At 40.9% G+C, this 23,101-nt stretch overlaps 1 protein-coding gene across 2 annotated transcripts in view; it reads right to left on the reverse strand.

Annotated features, from left to right (window-relative positions):
* Positions 1-23,101, reverse strand: part of CLTC (clathrin heavy chain) — a 34,598-nt gene that overhangs the window by 7,408 nt on the left and 4,089 nt on the right. For both annotated transcript variants that reach the window (XM_064523153.1, XM_064523154.1), the window contains exons 2-28: positions 17,760-17,967; positions 15,326-15,594; positions 14,840-15,001; positions 13,964-14,077; positions 13,362-13,535; positions 12,155-12,352; positions 11,281-11,481; positions 10,551-10,703; positions 10,120-10,242; positions 9,660-9,797; positions 9,118-9,282; positions 8,819-8,999; positions 7,541-7,704; positions 5,714-5,839; positions 4,981-5,123; positions 4,309-4,543; positions 3,843-3,965; positions 3,601-3,746; positions 3,251-3,434; positions 2,669-2,861; positions 2,075-2,232; positions 1,700-1,864; positions 1,499-1,606; positions 1,199-1,366; positions 873-1,022; positions 470-601; positions 192-302 (exon numbers count right to left, since the gene is read on the reverse strand). In XM_064523153.1, the coding sequence (XP_064379223.1) occupies positions 192-302; positions 470-601; positions 873-1,022; positions 1,199-1,366; positions 1,499-1,606; positions 1,700-1,864; positions 2,075-2,232; positions 2,669-2,861; positions 3,251-3,434; positions 3,601-3,746; positions 3,843-3,965; positions 4,309-4,543; positions 4,981-5,123; positions 5,714-5,839; positions 7,541-7,704; positions 8,819-8,999; positions 9,118-9,282; positions 9,660-9,797; positions 10,120-10,242; positions 10,551-10,703; positions 11,281-11,481; positions 12,155-12,352; positions 13,362-13,535; positions 13,964-14,077; positions 14,840-15,001; positions 15,326-15,594; positions 17,760-17,967 (4,392 nt within the window). The remainder of the gene's footprint in view (positions 1-191; positions 303-469; positions 602-872; positions 1,023-1,198; positions 1,367-1,498; positions 1,607-1,699; positions 1,865-2,074; positions 2,233-2,668; positions 2,862-3,250; positions 3,435-3,600; positions 3,747-3,842; positions 3,966-4,308; positions 4,544-4,980; positions 5,124-5,713; positions 5,840-7,540; positions 7,705-8,818; positions 9,000-9,117; positions 9,283-9,659; positions 9,798-10,119; positions 10,243-10,550; positions 10,704-11,280; positions 11,482-12,154; positions 12,353-13,361; positions 13,536-13,963; positions 14,078-14,839; positions 15,002-15,325; positions 15,595-17,759; positions 17,968-23,101) is intronic.

A 23,101-nucleotide genomic window follows, 5' to 3' on the forward strand; every position in this document is an offset into this window, starting at 1 on the left:
AAACAGAAATGTGTTTCTAGACCTTAAAGGTAGACCTGGAATATCAGGTTAATACTGACTCAGAAGCAAGCCTCAGTAGAACTGTCTGAAGGTCAGGAATAGCTGCTACTATTATGAAGCATGTAATAAGCATATACAACACGCTGGTTGATATCTGTTAGAGTACTTTACTGTTTCAAGACAAGACATACCTGGTAGTCTTCTTCAATAATGAAGAGGTTGTTCAGGGACTCATTCACTGATTTGTTGTTGTGATTCTGAACTGAGCGCAAGTAAGGCTTAACCAGTGGTAGCTGTTTAACCTGCAAGAAAACAGGTTGACAGATTAAGTCAAGATAACTTGTTACAGAGGTCTTGTAGCTATTTAGCTGCCCCACTGGGAGGATGCTGAGCATTTTAAAGCACTACCACAGCTCAGTGCTTTTCCAATTGCAGCCCTTTCCTTTAATCTGGATATTCGAACAGTTACCTTTGTGAAGAAAGTGACAGCACGAGTGTGGTCAAGCCGAGGGGACAACACCATCAGCAGATCATTGAGCAACAGAGGTTTAAATTCCAAATAGAATTGAACTGCCTTGTAATATAGCTCCACATTGGCCACCTAGAGGAAAAGTAAGGATGTACATTTAGAGCAGGAGCTTGATTGTAGAGGAATGGAGATGAAATACGGACCTAACCATAGATATTCCTGCACTACTGAGCCACACACCTAAGACTCATAGTTGTCTTTAGAAGTTACCACAGTTGACTTGTTTGGGAATTACGTAGCACTATAAAGAACTTGGAAGAATTCTAAACTGGCTGCTAGTGAAGGTGAAGAGCTGAAGTGTACACATCAAGAAATTTACCTCCTTTCATCCCCAAAGTAATACCTTAGTGATGATATCTTTGAACTGTCCTTCTTTCCAAGCATCTGTTGGGTGATTCATCATTGTGATTATAGCATTATCATATTCTTCATACTTATCATACAAGAACACCAGTTCAGCCCAGAGATGGGCTTGTTCTGCAGCTCTCAGAACCTAAGCAAAAGGCATATTAGAAACTCCAATTAATATACACGGCTATCAGTGTGCATCACTGTTCAACCTTCAGTACTACTAATAACCTGAGGAGCTGCTATTGCAAAAGCTAGTGTGCACACAATCCAGACAGATGCATTTTAAGTTTCAAGTTTAACAGGTCTGAGGCCTTTCACCTTTGGTATGTTGACTCTGGACCAGAACAGTTCCAAGTGCTCCCTCATCTTCTGTGGCTTAAATTTGGAGTAGAGAATTGCTAGTTCTGTAAACATTCCCATATGCGCTCGCTCAAGTCCAAGTGCTGCTTCCAACATAGTTATGAGCTCCTCAAAGTAGCCACGATCCTAGAGATACATAAAGTTAGAGAAGTTTCACGTTAGGAAACAACCTGCCCCCAAGCAGATTTCCAATTTTGGACAGAGTTGCCACACTAGAAAATCTAGCTTTAACTGTGCAATAGGAGTCAGTTTAATTACCTGGTAGTAGTTGATTAGCTCTTCCAATTCATCTGCATGCACTACAATATGAAGTCCACACATCTGGGCCAGGCGGAACTCTTTTCCATCAACACAAGCAAAGCAGACCTAAAATTTGACAATTGCATTACAGCTTATAAAACAGTTTCTAAACAGGTTAACACTCTGAAGTATCTTAACCTATTCAAGCAGTAAGTTTACCTCTTTCCATGTCCGAGTACTGTTTGCTTTCCGAGCACCATCCACAGCTGCCTGGTATTCACCTAGGTGAACTAAAGTTGAGGCTAAACGGCCGAAGTTGGACACATTGTTATACAAGAGTTTAGCTGCTTCATACATCTTTTCATCGTAACAGCGATCACCAACCTGCAGGAGAGCATAACCAAGTTATCGCTGCAGCTTTTCAGTTAGATTTACCTAAAACGTGTACAGTTCAAGCCATTTCCATTTCGATAATGTCTTTAAGGCCCAAGATAGGCATATTCAAAGAGATGGAGGTCCCAACATCCTTTGGTTAGCAAAGCCTAAGGCTTCTGCTGTAGCGATTCAGGAAAACACAGAAGTAGTCTCACTCACTTGCTGGATATGTGCATTGTTGGGTCCATTGATAAACTCCTCTAGCTCTGCTAGACGGTTTGTTTTAGCGAGCGCAAAGATTAATTCTGTTTCCACATATGACTCCCGGGCCTTCTTGCGTGCCATCTGGAGATATTTCACCAGTTCTTCCCAGTTTCCTATGGAACAAAGTTCAGAATGCTTACCTTCCACAACTGAGCTCACTTTTGCTTAAGCTACACTACCAGCTCAGCCTCGTTTTACTAAATATTTCTGCAGACGTTTCCAAACAATTAAGGCTAGCCTTCATATTATGTGGGTGCTGCATTACTTGAATAAGGTCCCCTTATGATGGGCCTAATAAAGTCAATGGTGGTATTTAACTTCATGCAAAGACCTCCTGAGCAGCAACTGCTCCGGCAGAAGTCTCCACCCAGTTAAAACAGTTAGTCATAAGACCACTGATATCTGCAAACAGAATGTGGTACTTCCCCTCCTTGTTTAGGGCAGTTTTTGAAGGACTACTTTGGCAGAACTGTAGTCCGAACAACAGACCACACAAGAGAGCTGAGCATCAAAAGCAAAGATTCAGACAAAACTTCAGAGAAGTCATACCACTGGCATTGGCAGCTTGAACAACTTCCATGTATGAGGAAGGATCATCTGCTTTAATATAGGAGTCAATCGCTTCCTTTACCATCCCTTTCTGAAGCTGTGCTTTAGCAAGCTGACTCCACACAGCAGGCTCATTGCAGCGTTCAGCAAATTCATATGCACGATCCAGGTTTCCGATGTGCTCTATTAATACCTAAGAAAAGGTTTACCATGATCAGTCGCTACCAGTAAAGGTAAGTTTTACATGAGACTGAGATGTGTTTCATGTTAGTTCTCCCACTTTAGTGGATCCAAAATTGCCTCTAAAGCAGAGGCCAGTCTGTGCAACTCATGCAGTACTAGTGATTTTATGCTTACGAAGTCTCATGTACTAGAGGGTTCAACACACAAGTAATGTTGATCTGCTTTACAGGACAAGGCATTGAGCAGCTTTATTACTAAGCTACAAGTCTAGAAAATGCTTGGTTGCCTTGCTAATTAATTTTAAGTCCTGAAGTCACAAGTCAAGAGCAAAGTCCACACGTGCCTCTGTGAGGACGCACACATCAAAAGGAGTTATTACAGACCGGGGTTTTAAGATACCTGTACAGCTGATGTGTTGACATCAAACTTCCTGAAGATAGCAAATGCCTCCTCAAAGAGCTCATTACTGATAGCTATATTTGCTATGTCAGGAGCATCGTAGTTATCCAGGCGATTGATATACTCCATGACACGGGTACGATCAGCCTTAATAGCTGTAAGAATGAGGAGGTTCTGCAGATTTCTAAACAGAAAAAAACATGAGTATGTATCAAGTAATGGTCTCAAGAGACTCACCCTCTCCTCTGGAGAGGGTGCTAGTTTGATTGCTATTCCATGTTACAGCAATTTAACACCTATACCACGTGTAAATGCAAGCTTCCCATGACTTAAGTTTTGACATTACACACCTATGTTCACTGAACACAGAGTTGTCAAGAACAATTTTCTCCAGCAACTCAATGAGCTCATTGGGAAGATCAGCAGTCATGAAGGCCTTCACAGTAACAGAGACTTCCTCAGGGTCCTGTGTCTCTGACAGTGCAGTCTGTACAACCTGTAGGCAGAGACAAGCCGTCGGCAAGTCAGGTAAGCTAGCTGTAAGCAAATCAAGTTAGGACAGCACAAGCTTTTACTGTTTTCTCAATTATACCTGGTCAATTAGTGGTCTTCTGTAAGGGTTGCTTTCCAGTAGTACACTTGCCCACAGCTCAGGGTCTTTACGGCGAACTAAGTAGCGGGAAAGGCTTTTGAAGAGAGAGTTCTCATTGCATACCTAGTGAAAAGCAAAGTTTATTCAGAGTGAAGTCACAGCCACCTGAGCCTACAAGTAGAGGAGCTAATTGTACTGAACATCAAATAAGCCTGCTTGAGATGCAGGCCAGAAATCTCAGGCTTTAAGACTTCCATTAATCTCCCATTCCAGGATGTCCAGGGAAATTACCATTTCTCATTAAGTTGCAGAGGAAGATTCAAATAGCTACCTATTCTAGTGTAAGTGAGCTCACTTAGTATTTCTTAGGAATTAAATGCTGATGCAAATCATAAGCCTGAAGTACCTTATCCCATGATACCCTGGTTAAGATTTTAACTTGAGTCAGCTGCCTTGGCATACATACATTAATAAGCTCCAAGTCGCACTGTCCACGCTCATAAGCCACACAGGCTAGGTGAGGGTCTCTCTTCTCACAGTACTTGCCAACAACACGACTATCATAATAAGGATTCTCACGCAGGAATCTTTCTGGGTTGTTGTTGCTATCAATGTATATTTTAGCCAGTGCATTGTGAGTTGCAGGCTCCTCACAACCCTCGTGAATTCTTGCCTCCAGCCAGGGCAAAAGTAGTTTCAGCCTAGAAGGAAGGGGTTTTTGCGTTAGAGGGGCTGAGTGAATCCACCGCACAGTTCCTTCACTGTGGAAGTCAGCTTTAGCATAGGAAGGAGTCAGTAAATAAACCAGAGTTATAGCGAACCAGAACGCAGGTCAAAATGGAGTAAGAATATAATGGTATAACTTCCTGACAGTATTCCACAAACAACATCACACGCCATTATCTAAAGATGCCATTATCTGCAGGCTGCTCAGTAGAGGTCCCATATCAGCCAAGAATTAAAGCAGACTTTCGCTGTTCACTCACCCAAAGGCAGCTTCTGGTATTTGTCAGTACAAAGTTTAGCTAAATAATGAGGACACACACTGCGTGGGTGAGCAGTGCAACACTAAGAAAACCATTCAAAAATTAACAGTTACTAATTTGGTAGTGTTAACAGACTTGTAGAAGTTTAATACCTGTTTCTTTTCTCCACCTCTGCAACAAGTTCATCAGTCGAAAACTGACCTCTCACCACAAGGATAAGGTTCTTTATCACATCTTCAGAGCAATCCACATCAAGCAATCCACCAATAACAACAGGCAGACGGCTTGGATTCACCTAAAGAGGAATCATTTAAAGTCAGCCTGTTGTCATGCAACATAGTCAACGCTTACTTCTTGAAGTTCACATGAAGGCTGCCTTTTCAGTTCAAAGTAACCTTGTTTTTCTACTCTCAGTCCCAGATTCCCAAGGTCTGGACAAACTTAAAAGTCAGTTCTCCAGTCAGCAGGGGTTCAGGATTCAGTTTCAGTGGCTCACTAATGCTCAGTCCTCAAGGAAGACCGCCTGAGCAAGTTAGTTTGTGTTGTGCCCTTAAGGGAATGATAAAGGGAAAAAAGTCCTTTCTAAAATGCTGGAAGTTAAAATCACCTTAAGAACCCCACAGTTATTACACCAAATATTCCTCCTTTAAGGCATGAACATTAGTGGGCTACTGCTCCAACTTGACTAAAGAATAAATAAGAAATTCAACGATCGTGTAAGGGCTAATTTACCTCAGGCCACTAAAGAGATACTTAGATGTCTGACTCAGGTACAAGGCTGTTTACAGAATACTTGTTCACAAACATTATGGCTGTAGTTGCACACAGTACAAAAAAGGCTGATCAGTTTGACTCATTAAAACCAAAGAACCAATTGCAACTTACCTTCTGTACATAAATCTCTATGTATTTTTGGAGATTATTTCTGTACAAGTACAGCACCAGGTCATGGACAAAGTCAAAACGATCACACACAATGATGAGTGGTAACTGGTCAGTCAGTTTTGCTTCCTATAAAGAGAAAAGCTTCAGTAATTGGGTTTTGTTCTTACGCTTAAGCAAAAACAATCACTTAAAGTAGCTGAAATTGGAAAGCCAAGATTAGGACCTCCAAGATATTGACAGTTTATGGTTCAACTTATTTTTTGCAATATGCAGCAAGTAGGAGAATTTGCACTACTTCAGTGCCTACAGAAGAAGCTTTCTGAAGTTTAACCCTGGTCCTTTTCATGACAGAGTCTACAGAATTTTACAACACAGTACAACTATTAAAAGTCTAAGCTATAGGTAGCATTTTTAGTTGCCATTGGTGTTTGATGTGCAGGATTAGCACTCTGGGATTTCAAAAGGAATTCAACCAAGACTAGATTAAGTTGTGGATCATAATGAAAAGCTTATATACAGAATTGACTTCAAGTGTCATGGGACAATACCTTCTAGCTACAGATTTAGAGAACAGTGCAAGAATCAAGCTAGTAGTAGTAGTAGTAGTACTTAAATTGCTAATCAGATCAGCTATCTAAAACTGTTCCAACTTGGAGCACAAGATTACACTAGATAGAGAACAGAAGCTTGACTGAGGTGGACAGTATTCTAGATGTGTAGTTCAGATTAGTTAATTGAGTGTGCACATCCCAGAATATAATCCTACATATATAAATTACACTTAAGGAGTTTACATAGGGAAGCCTACACTGGGAGATTTACCTGGTACATGTCCTGCACATTCCAGACAAGGAACAGCACAAAAAACAATAGTTTTCATCAGGAATTTGACAGCTGGATAACTTATCTTAGGTGGCTTGATCATTTTACATACCTTACACCTCAGTGACACCAGGTTATTTTCTAGAGTTTTCTCACTTGAAAAGTTTTGCTATCTTCAGATATGATCAGCAAAAACTAAGACTATGCTATGCAACTGACAGACATGAAGGCAGGAAATGTTCCCAGATAAAGTTTCCCCCACCCACACTGTTTCTAAAATATTTCCAGAAACACTAGCAATGTTACATTTATCCAGTAAGCTCGGCATTAATAGTAGACTACAGAATCTGAACTTGATTGCAGTATCTTTTTTCCACTCTTTAGAGCCAATTTTCAGAGCTGCTCTGAGACCCAGCAATTTAGATTGGCTGGCATCCTAGCAGAGCTAAACTTCAGTTCACCTGGCTGAAGTTTCAGGACACACATGTGATTTAAATGAGTGAGGAATGTCAGCCCTGAATTCAGAAAGGATTCATGGAATTGTTGCTATTCACATACAGTTTCTGTAGTTGCTCAGTTGAGGCTGATAATAGTGTAAGTAGGTTTATTTAAGCTATGAACTCATTTGGCATCATGGTTATTTCTTAACCATGAAATTACTTTGTTTCCTGCTTTTTTAGTAGACAACTGTAACAGAAGTTTTAGGTAAGTTGGTGTCATTACAGTTTCAGAGTTCAAGCCAGGTTAACCTCAATAAGAGCAGCAAGGAATTTTTTGATGAAATTCTTAATTTTCCATTTTTAGATATTGTTCCAGACTCAGACTCTACTGGAAGGTACTGCCAACATGCTAGATGCCTCTGTTTTAAGAATACAGATGGATCCTTAAGTTAGACAGGTTAAGGCTCATCTGTACCTCCACAGAGCTGTCTCATTTCACTGGTAAGAGATCACATTTACCAGAACCCCAACGGGCCAAGACAATCCACTGCTATCCAACCATTACCTTGAGGAAGTTTTTAACACGTTCTGGATCATAGCAGTTGCTTTCCCTGCAGATTCTTTCTACTTCTTTGATTTGTCCAGTCTTGCATGCAGCTTGAATATATTTGAAGTGCACATCTGGATCCTGGCTGAAGTTTACAATAGAGCCCAGGAAATAAAACAAACCTTAAGGGAAACAGTCAGTATGTTACTTTGCTAGTCCTTGATATGGATCAACATATTAGCTTCTGAGAAAGCCTGCCCAATTATTGATTACCTGAAAATTTGAGATTGGATTATTGCAGAAACTTGCATCTATTTCTTTCAATTCTCTGCAAGTATTGCAATCTGCTGCACAAAGGCCAGATTGTAATACTGCAAACAACAGCAGGCTCAATTCAGTTAGGGTACAGAGTAGTATGTTTTATCAGACTTTATCAAAGCCTGATGCATCATCAGTTGCCACAGATCAGCTTTGTTAAACATCCAGCATGTGCCTTCCATATGCCCCTAGACAGGAGCAAGGAAGAGTTTAGAAAACCAAAAGTAGTTGTGCCAAAAAAGCTACTCCTACACAGCATGCTTGTTCCTCTGAAAGGTGCAATGGCTGCTTGACGCAAGCCACAAAGCTTGCTTCAGGTACTTCTACTGCTTCACCTTTATTACCTTAGGCACATGACTAAGTCACTTAACCAAGAAAAATTAATCTGTTCTTTTGAAAACAAACAAACAAAAAAACAACCCACACACCCCACAAGTTGCCAGGACAGCATCGTATTCCACTAACCATTCTCCATACTCCAAAAGTTCAAGATTATGTTGCGTTCTTACTTTTTAAGGCTTTCTTCAAAGCTCAGCAAGACAGTGTTCAGCTATACATCTGCAGAGGTGTGAACGCTGAAGTACCAATATTGACTACACTATAGCTTGCTGCTCTAAGAGAGAGATGCAAAAAGCCCTAAACCCAAAGGCCACACAAACTTCAGGTGATCGTTTTGGACAAAGAAAAGGCCAGCAACTTCTTCAGTCAAAGCACTAATTTTTTAAGATGTCTACAGCTCGGGAAGTTTCTTTGTTAGTGTTTTAGACGCCTGAAATACGCAATGCTGAACCCTGGCACCCAACTTAAAGAGGAATTAAGGTTTAGGTCAGGTTTTGAGACAGCTTTGAAACCTAGGTAGTTAAGCTCAATATGGCTTTCGAGGTTCAGCAGACATACAAACCTTCATACACATGTGAACAAGCATTCCAATGAGGTGAGCACTAACTCAGTTTGCTAGAGACAAGAACATGAACTTACCTTCAAAGCTCTTGAAAGACTCAAACAGCTCTATAAGTGACTGTGTTGATAGTTGTTCATGGTATTTTGAAGCTACCTGGACACAAATCTGCAGGTTCTGACGAATGTTAGCAGATAACATAGCACGCAAACACTCCAGAGAGTCTTCTACTGATAAGGAGCCAAAATAATTCACCAACCACTGCAGAGACACATAAGCCATTTTAGACCCAACTAGAACAGCTATACTCTGAAATCAAGGTTGAAAACAGTATCAATTACTTGGATTTTGGTACACTTAAGATACATTAATTTTATACCTCAGGATTGAGAAGATGAGTGTGAACTACCGCACGTTTAATGTCATACAAGTCTGTGAAGTGTTCTAGCGCTCTCTGCAGCAAACCAGCTTTCTCACACAGCTGAGCTATGTGAGCCCGGTCATAATGAGTAAACATTTGGTTTCCCAAGATAGCATCTGCGACCTAGAAGGAATAATTGAAAGAGTTTCATTTAGTTCCTAAAGACTAAATCAGTTTCTACGGCACTATCAAAGCTCAATGCCTAGCTCCCCCTAAACAGGGCTCTTTAGCTTGAGATAAGCTATTTCAATCATAGAAGAGAGGCCAAAAATTAACAGTCACTTCCATACCACTTCTGGGAAAAAGTCTGCAGAAATGAAGAGATACTTCTTTAAACACTTTCAAGTGAAGCATTTAAAAATACTAGTTTCACAGCTGAAGCAGAAACGCTTTAGGGATTTAACTGTTTACCACTGCCATCTGATGTGGACCACAATACAGTTTTGTGGCCAGTCTAGAGACAAGCCTGATCCCATATCAGTTTAATTTTGAAAGCATACCTGAGGTGCATGCATGAGGTTCATCTCAAGTAAACGTGTCTGCAGGGGACCTTCTGAGGGACGATTATTCTTCAGTGCATCCAGCAAGAAGGCTGTACATTGCTGAATTAGGTTATATTCCATAAAGACATCCACAATCTGCAAGAAGATTGTTTTTTAAATTGGTAGCTAAACAGTGTCTTAATGCAATGCTTATCACATGGGAAGCTTTTGATCAGGAACTGGAAGCATATGTAAACAAAGTAACACAAAGCGCAACTTCCACTAAAGCTAAACCCAGTTTACACTGACACCACACTAAGCTGTCATTTAGTGTTCTTAAAACTAGGCAGAAAACAACATCGTCTCAGTGAAGTAAACCCAAACACTAGTTTGAAATCGTTCTCTGGTGTTAGAGTATGGCTCCTCTTACTAGTTTATGGCCTTGAAGTTAACATTTCATAGCAATAACATTATTTACTTGTGTTATGTCTGCAAGAGGCTCTTCATCCTGAACAAGCATTTGTGCAAACTGCTGTCCTTGATCAGGGCTGATTCTCATTACATTCCTCAGCAAGAAAATCCAGTCTGGAGTATATCCAACCTGCAGAGATAGTGAGAAGCAGTTACTCAGCAAGAGCACAAGCACTGTTCAAATACAGAACTTGGTAAAAGCTACTGACAGTAGCTTACACAAGCCAGTTGGAATTTCCTCATTTGGAAGAGGCTACATAGGGAAGTGTGAAAGGACACATGTACCAAGGCTGGCAGGGATCATTAATAATGACCTTAGATCAAACTATGTGGTATATAGACCCTCAGATGCACAAACAATTACTTCTAGACGACTTTGGAACACAGACTAGTTATTTTTGAATACAGGACAGGAGTAGCAACTTAGTCTCCTCTTACCTTCTTAGCATACAAAACAATCTTCTGGACTTGTCCTGTTTCAGCAAAACACTGGATGACTTTGTTCGGAACGTTGGCTCTTAGATAGACACTAAGCGCTAATGTAGGGTCTACAGACTTCACGAGGTCTCCCAGCTCCTCTGAGCACTCCAACTGTTAAGAGATACACATACAGTCAGTCCACACTGACAGTGCAATGCTGAAATGCATTATTACTCTCTCCCCCATTTGTCTTTCTTTTGGACTTCCCTTGAGAAGTCCAAGGCCCAGCTTGATAGCATTATCTGACTCTTTCAGCAGTGATCTAGTGGACTCCTTTCCTTATGTTGCTCTGCAAGTCACAAGTGCATTTGTAGGGCTAACAAGCACTAGGTGATCCAACAGGTCAGCACATTTCTTCAGCTAATTACAGAAGTTTAGCCACAGCTCAAAGCATATGGAAGTCAGTATCCAAAAAAAAGCCTGAAGTGGTTTGGGAAGGAACAACAGCCTCTCAGAAGCCTTCCATGCAAAGTTCATGCTATTGTAACCTTGAACAGCTTTACTAATTCTATTTAAGTGTCCAGTCAATTCTCTCACACTAACATGAGTCAGTTACAGGTGGATGAACACGTCATTTGTTAGATCAGACTAGTGCATTGAAGAGTAGCCCAAATGAGTTTCCCCTTAAAAAGGGCTGTCTGCCAGTTATGTCCCTCCAGGGCCTTAAAGGTAACTATCCCCAGTTTACCTTATCTTCTTTTAACCATTTTTCCAAGAGCTGTTTGCGTCCCTGCTGAAGCACCGGTCTGCAGAGTTCCAGGGACTCGTACTTATTCAGCTGCCCTTGATCAAGCAGAATGCCAAAATACTGCAGTAAAGGGGAAGTCTGTCCCGGCTGAGCTGGAACACTCTGGAACCGGCGTATGGTGTCTGGAGTACGCAGGATTCCCTGCCAGAAAGAGATGCACTTTAGTGTTCTGTTCCACTATTGTGACTTGGCAAGAGTTTATTCAGAAAGCTGAAGCTAGAAATGCTTTCTGCAGCAACATTGTGCTTTGCCAGGCCAGAATAACAGCCAGAAACAGTATGAGCATCAGCTCAGACACTGCTTTCGAGATGTGCAACAGCAGCCTATTAAACTAGTTGCAAGGGGCAATACAGATTTCAGTTCAGAGAACTGTCCTACAGAATTAGGATGCCCTACCCTGCAAGCATGTTCTTTTCATCTGAATTTAATATCTTCTTTGCTCTTAGCGTCTCCTTTTTATTCTATTTCCAGCTGCAGCCTCAGCTGGAGGCTGTCCTCTCACAGCAACTTTGCTTATCATTGCAGGGATTAAGATGAATACTAAAAACATTAAATCACACAGTCGTTATTTCATCATTTATTCCTTTCCCCCTTTGCAGACTTCATACAAGCTTTAAGATCTTCCAGCATACAATGAGTAGTCTCAGCATACAGCGTACAGGCTCCACACAGGTATGTTAACAACTACCGTACTAGTGCAACAGGAGCAGTTCTGAGACTCTGGTCTTGCCGCTCTTGAAATTCAGGGAGCTCTTCTGAAGCACGAAGCTTAAGCTCCTGGAGTTCAATACTATTTTCAATGCTAGCCCATTACCTTTGGGGCATTAGCTGCCACTTTCGCTGCCTCCGAGTAGTTCCCTTGCGCAAACAGTGCATTGAATTTCCTGGCAAAGAGTTCCTCAGCTCCTGCCAGGTTGTTGCGGACAGCCATTCGCAAAGCTAGGTCAGGATTCTGCAGCACATTCGTGATATAGGGAATAATATTCTCTTCTTCCACACACACTGATAGCACCTGAATAAATTATCAAGGAGAAGTTCTAGTTAATCCACATACAAGAAGTGAGCCAAATGCCAAGCTGATCTCTAAAAGGGAAACTATGGCATGCACAGAAAGCTTTTCCACCCCTTGATAACAGCAGGGTCTTGCCCTTTTATCTAGAAACAGATTTCTGGCTGAAAAGAATCTCTACCATCCAATTACTGCATCAAAACAGATGAGCCACTGTCACAACTTGACATTAAGTATTTACAGATGCCAGAAACACAGGGACAAGTACTGCATTTCTGGAACCTGTACTCAGCATCTTAAATAACTGATTCTAGAGGATGAACTGGGGACAGGGCTTACGATCAATATTACTAAAGTTCAACAAGCAACAACATTTGAAATCAGTTCAGTCCAGAAGCACAGTAGTATAATGTTTCTAGACTGAGACGCAGCTAATTTAGATGAATACAGAGATATAGTAACAAATTCTTTGGGGTTCAGAAAGTTAGGAGGTATCACTAACATCTACTTTTAGAGAAGATAAGAGTTCCATGTGATGGTACACATTTATGCTTCACTTAAGCAAGGTATTCCTGATTTGAAGAGGGCTTGTCTATTTAACTGTCAGCCTTCGAATATTCACTCAGACATGAGATGCTCCAAACAGGAAGTTAATGTATCTAAGACTCCAATTAAAGTGTGCTCTACAAAAGCGTATCATGTGCCTTAAAAAAAAAAAAAAAAAAAAGAGGTATATTCTAGTTCTGTCCTCAGCAGCGGAGAGGTGTTCACACCTTATGACCACCATTATGTTAAAGGCAAACTCTCCAACTCATGTTCTGGCTGCCTAACAAACTAGAATCCAGGCAAGCCGCACTCCTATTTCAGATATCAGATACTACATATTCCTCATTCTATTATACCGTCTCGTTCATCTCTAGAGGTTTTTAGACACTGATGTGAATACTGTAGTGTATCAGTAAGGGCCAGTGGGTCTGGCTACAGAAGGGGGGTCCAGTGCAAGCTTCCTTACTTGTCCCTTTCTGTTGACTCCTATAATCCCAGCTGTTGCTTCATGCTGTGCAGTAACAAATATGGTCTCTCCACTGATTCTGTTCATGTAGATACAGGTGCCAGTTTCAAGGTCATACAAGTGGATATAGCCATATTTTGTTATCAGAAACACCACATCATGCTTGTCACTGATCTGCAAGACAAGAATAGATTAATTAGATTTGGTATTGGATAAAACAAGTAAGTGCTTTTGAGACTCAGCAGACAGTTGTGCCATTTCAGGAGTACTAGAATACTGTTGCATTTTTACTGAATATTTGAACAGAGTACCATCACAGTAGAGCCATGTTTTAAGAGCTTGGAAGATAATTAAAGATACATGGACATTTGTTCCATGAGTAAGTATAAGCTCTCTCTGAATGCTGCTTAGCCCCACAACTTGACTTACACTACTAAAGCAGGAGCAAACGCCCTCCTACTAATAACTAAGTTAAACCACTTAGGTTAGTGCCAAGTCTCGGTTTTATACTGACCACCTAGCTTACAGCATGCTGCTACACAGTCACACCTGCCAAGGGAAGCTATAGACTTGTTCTCGCACTCATTTTGTGGATCTCATACCTGCATTGCAACAGGAAAGTCATTTTGTGCTTCAGGAGGAAAGAAGACATCCACTGCTTTCTTTGGAAACGGCTGATTCCCTGTTGGTGGTGTGCCAACTTCAATGATATGCAACTGTGCAATAGATAAGCTTATTAGTTCTTGTATACAATCTGTGTAACAATTAATCTAACACAAAGAAGCCATGGCAATTTGTTTACTGCTGGGACTTAATCCCAAGTTTATGCAAGCAAGATATGCTTAACAACCAGTCTTCCTGAACATTTTCATGGGCTAAAGGTATGGCATACAGTATTCCATTCTATGGGGAGTGGAGGGGGGAGCCTGATCTTTAGTTATCTCTAGCTGCTTAAAAGTTTAAGAATTCAGTTAGGTCACTTTTTACATACTTCAACGAGGTAACATTCTTCAGAAACAGTTCAGACGTTTCTCTGAATCTAGTTAAGCAGTGAAACAAAGTAGAACTAAAAAGTGGTCTATGAAATTTTGGCATTGGTATTAGGTTGCTAGCTAGCCTTGCAGCATTAGTATTTAATTTTTTTCATCCAATAATTTGAACATAACTTAAACCTTCAGTCAGCATCAAAGAAAAATTACAACAGCTTCTTCTTTAAGCCTCGGCTTGTGAAACTTAAAGTCATATCCCTCAACTAGCTAATTAATTTGCTGGTCATGACATCCTACCTCACTTCATGACTTGAAACAGACTCCTACAAATCAGGTAGTCCCTGCTGTGAAACTGCATGTGCCCCGACAGACACATACATTACGGGTGTAGCATCTAGCATACACTAAGACAACTGTTTTTCCTGGAAGCAGGTAACCAGAACAAGTCATTAAAGTTTACAGCATGTTTAGAACCAAGTCTTGTCTTACCTTACCCCCAGCTTGCCCTCTTACTGCAAAACAGAAAAGTGTGGATTCTTCAGCATTTCCTTCCATCTTGAACTGCGCAAAGCTAGCTGCATGCCCTTCGATAGGTTGCGACACTTTTCTATCTACAGAATAGAGCTGCATTGCTCCCACAACACGATTTTGCTAGATAAGACAGAACAAGAGTCAGGAACAGAAGGCACTGGGCCAGTAGTTTCATGCAGGTTAGCTTTGGTAAATACATTGTCATGTCATGCTGAAGTACCATGACTTCTGTGATAGAAGGGCCACTTCAGACTCTTGACACTGTACTAGTGCTTATACCACTACTGTAAGGTCTCCAGTTACACTAACTTCATTATTTAAAGATTTACAAGCATTTACATTCATAAGTGTTTTAGGAAGACCATTTCAGTCTTGCGCCTAGAGAAGGGGAAGACGAGCCAAGCTCTGGGCCTTCTACCCTGGGTCTCATGAGTGGTAAAGTACCTGGGCAGATATGCCAGTTAGCAGTAGCCACTTCTGCTTAGCATCAGTACGGTAGTTGATGATCTGGCAGCCAGCAAGACTAGAATGGCGATCAAACATTTTCACAGGCTGGGACTCCCCCTCCATGCTCCAATGGTAGACTGCATTATCCGTTACGAGAGCAACGGTATTCAGAGAAATCCACTTCCAGAAGGTGACATCATCCGTCATTGTATGAGCCTTCATTTTGCTCTTCATTTCAATGTTAAATATTTGAAGTGTTTTCCCAGCTAGAAGACACAACATTGTTAGTCAGGTTGCAGTTTCCACCTGCCATTTGGAGCACTGGTTAAAAGCAGAGGAGCTGCACTGTAACATTAAACTCCTCACTTCCTTTTAGAGAATGTCACTGTATACTGTTTGTATCATTCAGCAATCAGTTCGTACTTTTAACCAGACCATATTCCTGGAGCTAGTTTTACTATCACGCAATTGTATAAATTTTGGTCTGAACTGGTCATTACTTAGACACCTTAAACAGATGTGGAAAACAGCTTTTTACAAAACAAGAGCTTCAGCTTCACGAACGAGTTTTATTCCACTTCACGTACATCAAATCTAGGTTACAACACTGCTGAGTCTCCTGGAAGTGGTGAAGAGAGCTATGCCAGGGTCACTAAAAACTACGTCCACATCTGTTTTAAGCATAACAAAAAACACAAGACAGAAAGGTCAAGTTGACAGAGGGCTTTTGTAATTGACTCTAACTAGAACCCTTAAGTTACACTAATGGGTTACACAGAACTACTGGCTGCAAATTGGAGACTAACACAAACTGTGCAAGGAAAGGAATCAAGTGACCAACGCAAGCTCTAGAAGGTAAAAGTGCTTTGAATTACACAGAATTGTGAATATACGCATCCCGAACAGCCACCTTTAGTCATTTCTGCCAGAGAGATTTTACAATGCAGTGGCATGTATGAAAATATTCCTTCCTGTTGAATAGATAAGGAGAGTTCTGACCAACTCCTGCTAGATTTAGGAGATAGCTATTCAGGCACATGGTAGCTCAGGCACATGGTAGCAAAGCCCAAGAGGAATATTAAAGATTAGGTGAAACTAGGTGCAGGTCAGAACATCTGTTACAGTCATTAATTGTATCTGAACTTGATAAAGTCATAGTGCCATTTGTGCAAGTGTCTTCACTCACTAAGGATTAGTTTAGTTAGAAGTCACCATTAGTTCAACCGTCAAAATAATAATGAGAGTCAGGAGTTTCTCCAGAGGCTGGAGAAGCATGTCTAGTACAGTGCTACTCAGGCTAGAGGCTAGCAGTTTATTTCCATGTCTAGTGCAGCTGGAGCATTGCAGTCAAGGGAGAAGTGACTCAAGTAGCATCTATCCTACATACTATGCAAGGCATATAAAGAGGCAAGAACTAGACTTAAGTTGAAAGGGTCAGTCCTGTTTATAAAAAGCTTAGTATCGAGATTATTGTGCTAAGTTAAGTGCACTCTGAGCTCTTGAGTGAATTAAGTTTCTGAATCTTACAGGATTCCCTTGTTTGGAAGGGCACCAAAAAACCCTCTGGATTTAAGGCTTTTGGCTGTTTCTAACTTCATTGTTTAGTGTACGCTTTAAGTCTGAGCCATTTGATTCTCCTTTCTCTTTTCATAAGACAGGACAAGAACTAGCACAATCAATTGAGATAACTCACCATCTGCACACACAAGAAAGCATTAAAGTTGTGACAAAACAGTAGCACAGTATTAAAGTCAAACTTCAGTAACATCAGAATACATTTAGATCTTTTTATTGCCAATATATTAGTTTCTAGAGTGACAGAATATTTGAAGCTTCTTCTCAGAAGAGACTGAGGGCCTCTGGAGGCCCTGGAAGAATGCTTGTTATCCGTATTGCCAGAGATACGGAGTTAGCTGACCTTGTGCTCTATTAACTACACATGAGTCTTCCAGAAGTAGTTTTACTTTTCTTATCACTGACTGATATTATGAATATGCAAACATTGGTGCACCAGCCTTCTTCCAGCGCGGCCAGACTTTAAGGCCTTCAGGAACATTTCCTCCCTCTCTACAACCTTAATATTCTTCTGTGCTTAAGAGATCAGGTCTCATTTGCCCCAAAAAAGATTCCAGAATAGACACTCCAGAAGTGTTCTTAAAGCCTGAACTCTCCTTCCTGCTCTCCCTGCTCAGAAGCCATAAGCATTTTGAGTGTGAAGCAAAAACTCACCCTAACAATCAAAAAACTAGTAGCAAGAAACTTACTGCCCAACTGCTTTCAGAAGAACTAGATTTAAGCTCCCAATAAGCTGTGGGAAATTGGCAAGGGATCATCTCACATGAATAGCCTGAGAGACTTAAATCATTCATAAACTAGTCTTACAGAAAGCTCTTCAGCAACTTCAAACAATTCTTTATCAAGACTTCCATACCTTTTAATGCAATGACTTTACTAGCAGGGTTCATGATAGCACTGTCAGCTGAAATTGGTCTTCGAATAGGGTTGCTGGGGTCATTCATGTCAATGATCACCACTTGAGCCTGTTCTCCTACTTTCTCTCTTATGCAGATAAATTTGTCAGATTCCATTGTCAGAGTGCTGAAGCCAATGTTTGCTGGGTTGATGCCCAGATTTTGGAGCTGGAAGACAAAAAGGTTTAGCCGTAAGTTACTACTACAGTACAGCTACCAACAGGTCTTATGAAAGTTCCAAGAGATACTAGGCCTCATGTGTCTTTACATGACAAGACAGCTAGAAGCATGCTACCCATAAATGGTGTGACACAAGTTCCTGCCCATCTCCAGTTGGAAGCCCAGCAGGCTTCCCAAAAAAGCCCTGCGGAGTTCAAGTACCTTCAGGTACCTTGTCTGCAGGGTCTATCCACAACTTACTGCTTTAAGAACTCAAATTTTTAAGCCCTCAAATTCCTTAAGGCAGGCTGAACTTGCATGTTCCTGGTAGCAGTGCTAAAGTCACAGTTTCAATACTTACTCTCACCAACTTTGCCTCCAGAGCCCTGGAGCTTCCATTTGAGCTTGGCAGCGACCACTATTTCAAGCTTAATGCCACATGCAAGGCATCTGAGCTTTATCTTTATCCCTGTAGAGTTAAAAAAAGAGCTACCTGCCTAGCAATTAGCATAGCCCTGTCTAGCAGCAAGGCTGTATACCACCCAGAAGGCAGAGCTAACGCATATAAGATGTTATATACTGAGGTCAGAAATTGCTCATCTGCAGCCATACTTCATACAGAAGATAGCAGCAAATGACCTTATTTCCTGCTGAGCTGCAGTCTGCTTCTACGGACCTTTAAATGCTTACTTTTAAATTATAATTCTAGCATAATTTGCAACAAGAAGTTTAGCCAAAAACACTTCGTTGCACTTGCAACAAATTAATGCATTAGTACATCAGTACTGGAAGTTTATTCCCTTTTTAACAGTAGAAATGGAAAAAAGAGTTAATTCATGCCACACACACATGTCCAGCTTGTGGGTGGACAGGACAAACCTTCAGAACACAGGATCAGTTTTCCCACCGTTAGAGGAATTGTCACTTTTTTCTAACAGTTCAGACACTTTTTTCTTTCTAGGAGATTGTTTGTACTGCAAGCCCTTTCAAGTCTTCTAAAAGGGCTAGATCTCCAAAGCCATTTCAATTTTACAGTACTAGTTTGAAGGAAAATGCTAAGCTCTTATCGGCTGTGCTCTGTAGGGGCTTTGAGATGACCACGCCTTAGCCATTCTGTTGCAGCTTCTGATAAACAGGGTGTTTTACTACACTTCCCCTTTGTTCTGCCTTTCAGGCAGCACACACAAGGAAGAAGTAACATCTAAATGATGACACACCATGTATTTTAACAGAAAAGGCTCCATAAAAGGCACTTCAATTGCTGATCTGTATGATCCAGAGACTCAAGATAGTCAGATCTTAGTCCAGCTTAAGGTACAGGCCCAAAAGCAAGTCAGTATTAGTTCCTTGGATGTGCTGAAGGAGAGGAATTCGAAAAGTAGAAGACTCGACCAGTTTGTAAGTTTCCAAAGTCACTCAGTATTTTGAAGTCCTTTGTCCTAAAGGACACTACTTCATTAACAAAGTTGATTTTGCTCTTTCAGAGAGGACTTTACCCTTTGAAGCTCTCCGGTGGGCTTCAAGCATGTCAAGTTTTCAATCCTATACCAAAAAGACATGTTCAGGCTAATGCCTAGGGGCTCCTTTCATGCCTACTTTACACAATGAATTAACAATGATCTTTTAGCAACACTTAGGTCCATCCAGCTTTTCTACTTCTGAAAAGCTTAGAGAGACAGTAGGGCTAGAAACAGAACAGATTTAAATTTAATTCTTGGAGGTAGGCATCAAGCTAGTTATCATGATTTTGACCAGCTGAAGCCATTCTTTCAAGGTAAAATGCCTACATTTCCTGCAGCTTAACACAATGAACAGTTTCATTCAAATGCAGCTCCCCTACAGATCCATCCATCTGACACTGAAGCTAGGAAAATCCTTCAAGTGAAGAGCAAATTTTTTATCCAGGTGTTTTAGCCAACTCTCACAAGCAGACAGCTGTCTTAAATGCTACAACTACAGACATTACACCCTACTTCATGCATTCCCTTTGAGAGGGCAGAATTTCTTTATTTAAGATTTAAGCAAGCGTTCGAGTCCCGGTGTCATAGAACAGGACCACAGGTATCTGTGTAGCAGTAACAGCATTCCATCCTTCATTGCAGGTAGGGAATCAAAGTTTGTAGCTCATCTTGAGTTACATAAATCCAAAATTTTCCAGATGAATCTAAGTTCAGATCTCCATTTCACACCTTTGTTTGGGCAGGGGTCTCCAGGCTGGAGATTCTGCTATTTGCACGCTTGCTAAGCAGGGTTGTAAACAACCCAGTCACATCCCTGTAGGCAGAGAAGGTTTGAAGACAAGTAGTAGTGTCATCTGGTAGAGCTGGACAGATTTACTAGGATGAGGTGTTTCCTTTTACTAGGGCTGCAGGCTTAACTAGTGCAATGTCATTTATATCAAATGTTCACTTTCTTTGTTAATTTGGTAGAGGGGTGTAGTTTCAAAGTGCCAAATATTCAGCCTGGTAGTAAGCTCACAGCACTATACTTAAATTGACACTGATAAATAAAAAATAAAAGAAATTCAAGAAACAAGTCCTAGCAGATGGCAGACCTCTTAGGGAGGTCTAGACTTAGCCACTGAATCAAAGTTGCTTAGATACTGCAAGGCAGATTTATCTTAATCATGACCAATCTCCGCCATCTGCTAGGAGTCACATCTGAGGTATTCATCCCTAGTTAGGAGTGGAAGACGTGGTCCTTTTTAAACTTAAGACCATTTTCAATGGCTAGATCTTTTTTTGAAAAAATTTAGTCAGTTGGCACTGGAGTTCTGAGGAAAGCCTAGAGAAGCTTTCAGATAGAGGCATGACCATTAGTGAGGGCTTTAAGTACACAAGTATTTTCTGCTAACAATCCATCACAATCTCAGCAGATCCAAGCCTATGAACTAACTCTAAGTACTGAGACAGGAAGTTGACATTAATCATGACAGTCTCTGCATTTGACTTCACAAAAGCTTGACCAGCCAAGAGAATACCATGTTTCACTTGATCAGTGAAGCTAACAGTAACTATTCTTGGCATTTAGATTTGACGCACAGAACTCTTAAAAGTATAGATTAACGCCTGGAGTACAGATTATTCCCTTTCCCAAACAGGCTAAAGTTCAGATGAGTGAGACGGGAATGTTTAAAAAGCTAAGCAAAGCAAACAGATACACTAAGATTACTATTACACAACCTGACAAGGTATCTTTGGATGTAGTATTGAAATACTACAAGGAATAGTATTGAAATTTTCAAACTCTTGAGTTTATACCACAAATAAAAGAGTGCAAGGCTCTGCAGCAGATTTTATACCCCTTCTCTTACCAGCAAGAGGGAAAAAAAACCCAAACATTTAATTCTGCACTCATTTAGGTCCACTAGCTTTCACCAATTTAAAAACAAGGTTAAAAAATGGGAAAATGAAGGAATCTTTAGATACTCTTACACTATGCTATGAAAAACACTTCCCTAGCATTTAAGTAGGTATGAAAGCTGAACTTCTTAGCTTTGCTTGAGAAAGCAATTTATAGTCCAAGTTATTTTACGCCAACATTTGTCGGAAAGTTTAGTCACAACCGTGTCCTGAAAGCATGTTGAGAAGAAAGTGTTCTGTGAAGTTAGTGGTGGATGAAAGCAGAACTAGGAAATAGGCCGCTAGAAAAAGCAGCAACTGTTCTACTCGGAGAAGTAGTCTTGAGGGAGTTTAACTACAAGTTGGACAGTTCAGTCAACTGCACGCTGTACTGAGCCATCAAGTTCTACGGTGACAGTTATCTGAATAGTGTTAGAGAGCCGAATCTTTAATACAGTAAATGAAAGTCTGATTAGCAAGATCATGTTTTCACCAGAAGATGATCCAAGTATGTTCTTGGTAGTTTACCCAGTAAATGGTAGTTTACCATTCAGTTTGATGTCAAACATACATGTAAAACTGCTGACAAGAACAGCTTTGTTGACCTCTTCCTGGAACATTTGCTTTCTTGTGACAGTTTGCTTAGCTGTCAGATAATTTCTCCTTGCCTACAAGGAAGGGCACAGAACTGCTGAGCATGCGTTTCACCTCAACTCTGACACTCAACAGGATATAACCACTGCTCTTGTAGCCACAGGCAGCCGCTTAGTCTCTGCCCAGAGACACCTTATCTACATGCAGCTAGAAGTCACGCAATTGTGAAATGCCAGTTAACAGAAATACTACTAGTCTTTCAGAAAGCACAGAAGAGCCTTGATATGCAGCAAGTCACATTAGCTCTATCACAACATCAAGGTTTTACTTGACTTTGGTTGAATAAAATAAGCACCAGACTATATTTAAGCCACTCGTTTGTTCCTTACATGATAATTAGGCAAAGCAAATTTAAGTTCTGCAAAAGACATAGATCCATGCTGATCTCTTAGAGTGACCGACTACAGTTCTGTAACACAGGAGTCCCACAGCCTGTTAGCCACACTGGAGTACTCCATACTTACTAATGCAAGGTAAGCGCTACGATCTGACATGTTAGGAAGTTATGTTTTCAACAGATAAGAGACCTCTATAATATTCAAGAATTCTTCTACTTCCATATCCTTCCTATGCTCTGCCTCAGCCTGAACCGGCTGAGGTTATCATCCGGTCAGCAGCTACTGATGTGCCATGCGACTACTTCAGCTGTAAGTTACAGTTTGAGATTGTACCTGCTGAAACTTGAACACAGAACCATGGGCCACAATTATTTATCTTTGGTTAAGCCACCGCATAGTCCCAGCATGAAGTGGCAATGAGCGCTGCTGCCGAGACAAGTAGGCCTGTCAACTTCAGTATCTGCTAGGGACACGCGGAGAGAACTAGCCAATGCACCGCTTAAGGAAATGTGCCCATCCAATTAGCTGACACACACACACACACACACTCGTCAGGGAGCCTAGATCCTTCACAGCCTTCTTTGATACAGACATCCCCCACGCACTCTGTAAGAATACTCCAAGTTCACAGGTTTTAGGAATTCAGGTCCACTGAGAAGCAAGGGCTAGGGAGGGGAAAAACAGTGTTAGGCAGAGCCTTTAAGCCCTGACTTCTTAAAATACCAATAGACACCAATGCTTCAAACTAATGCTGTAATAGAAGAGATTTAGTGCTTTAGGACATATTAAACTATTTTGCTGCCAGCACAA

The sequence above is a fragment of the Dromaius novaehollandiae genome, chromosome 19 (genome assembly GCF_036370855.1).
Source record: "Dromaius novaehollandiae isolate bDroNov1 chromosome 19, bDroNov1.hap1, whole genome shotgun sequence".
NCBI classification, from domain to species: Eukaryota; Metazoa; Chordata; class Aves; order Casuariiformes; family Dromaiidae; genus Dromaius; species Dromaius novaehollandiae.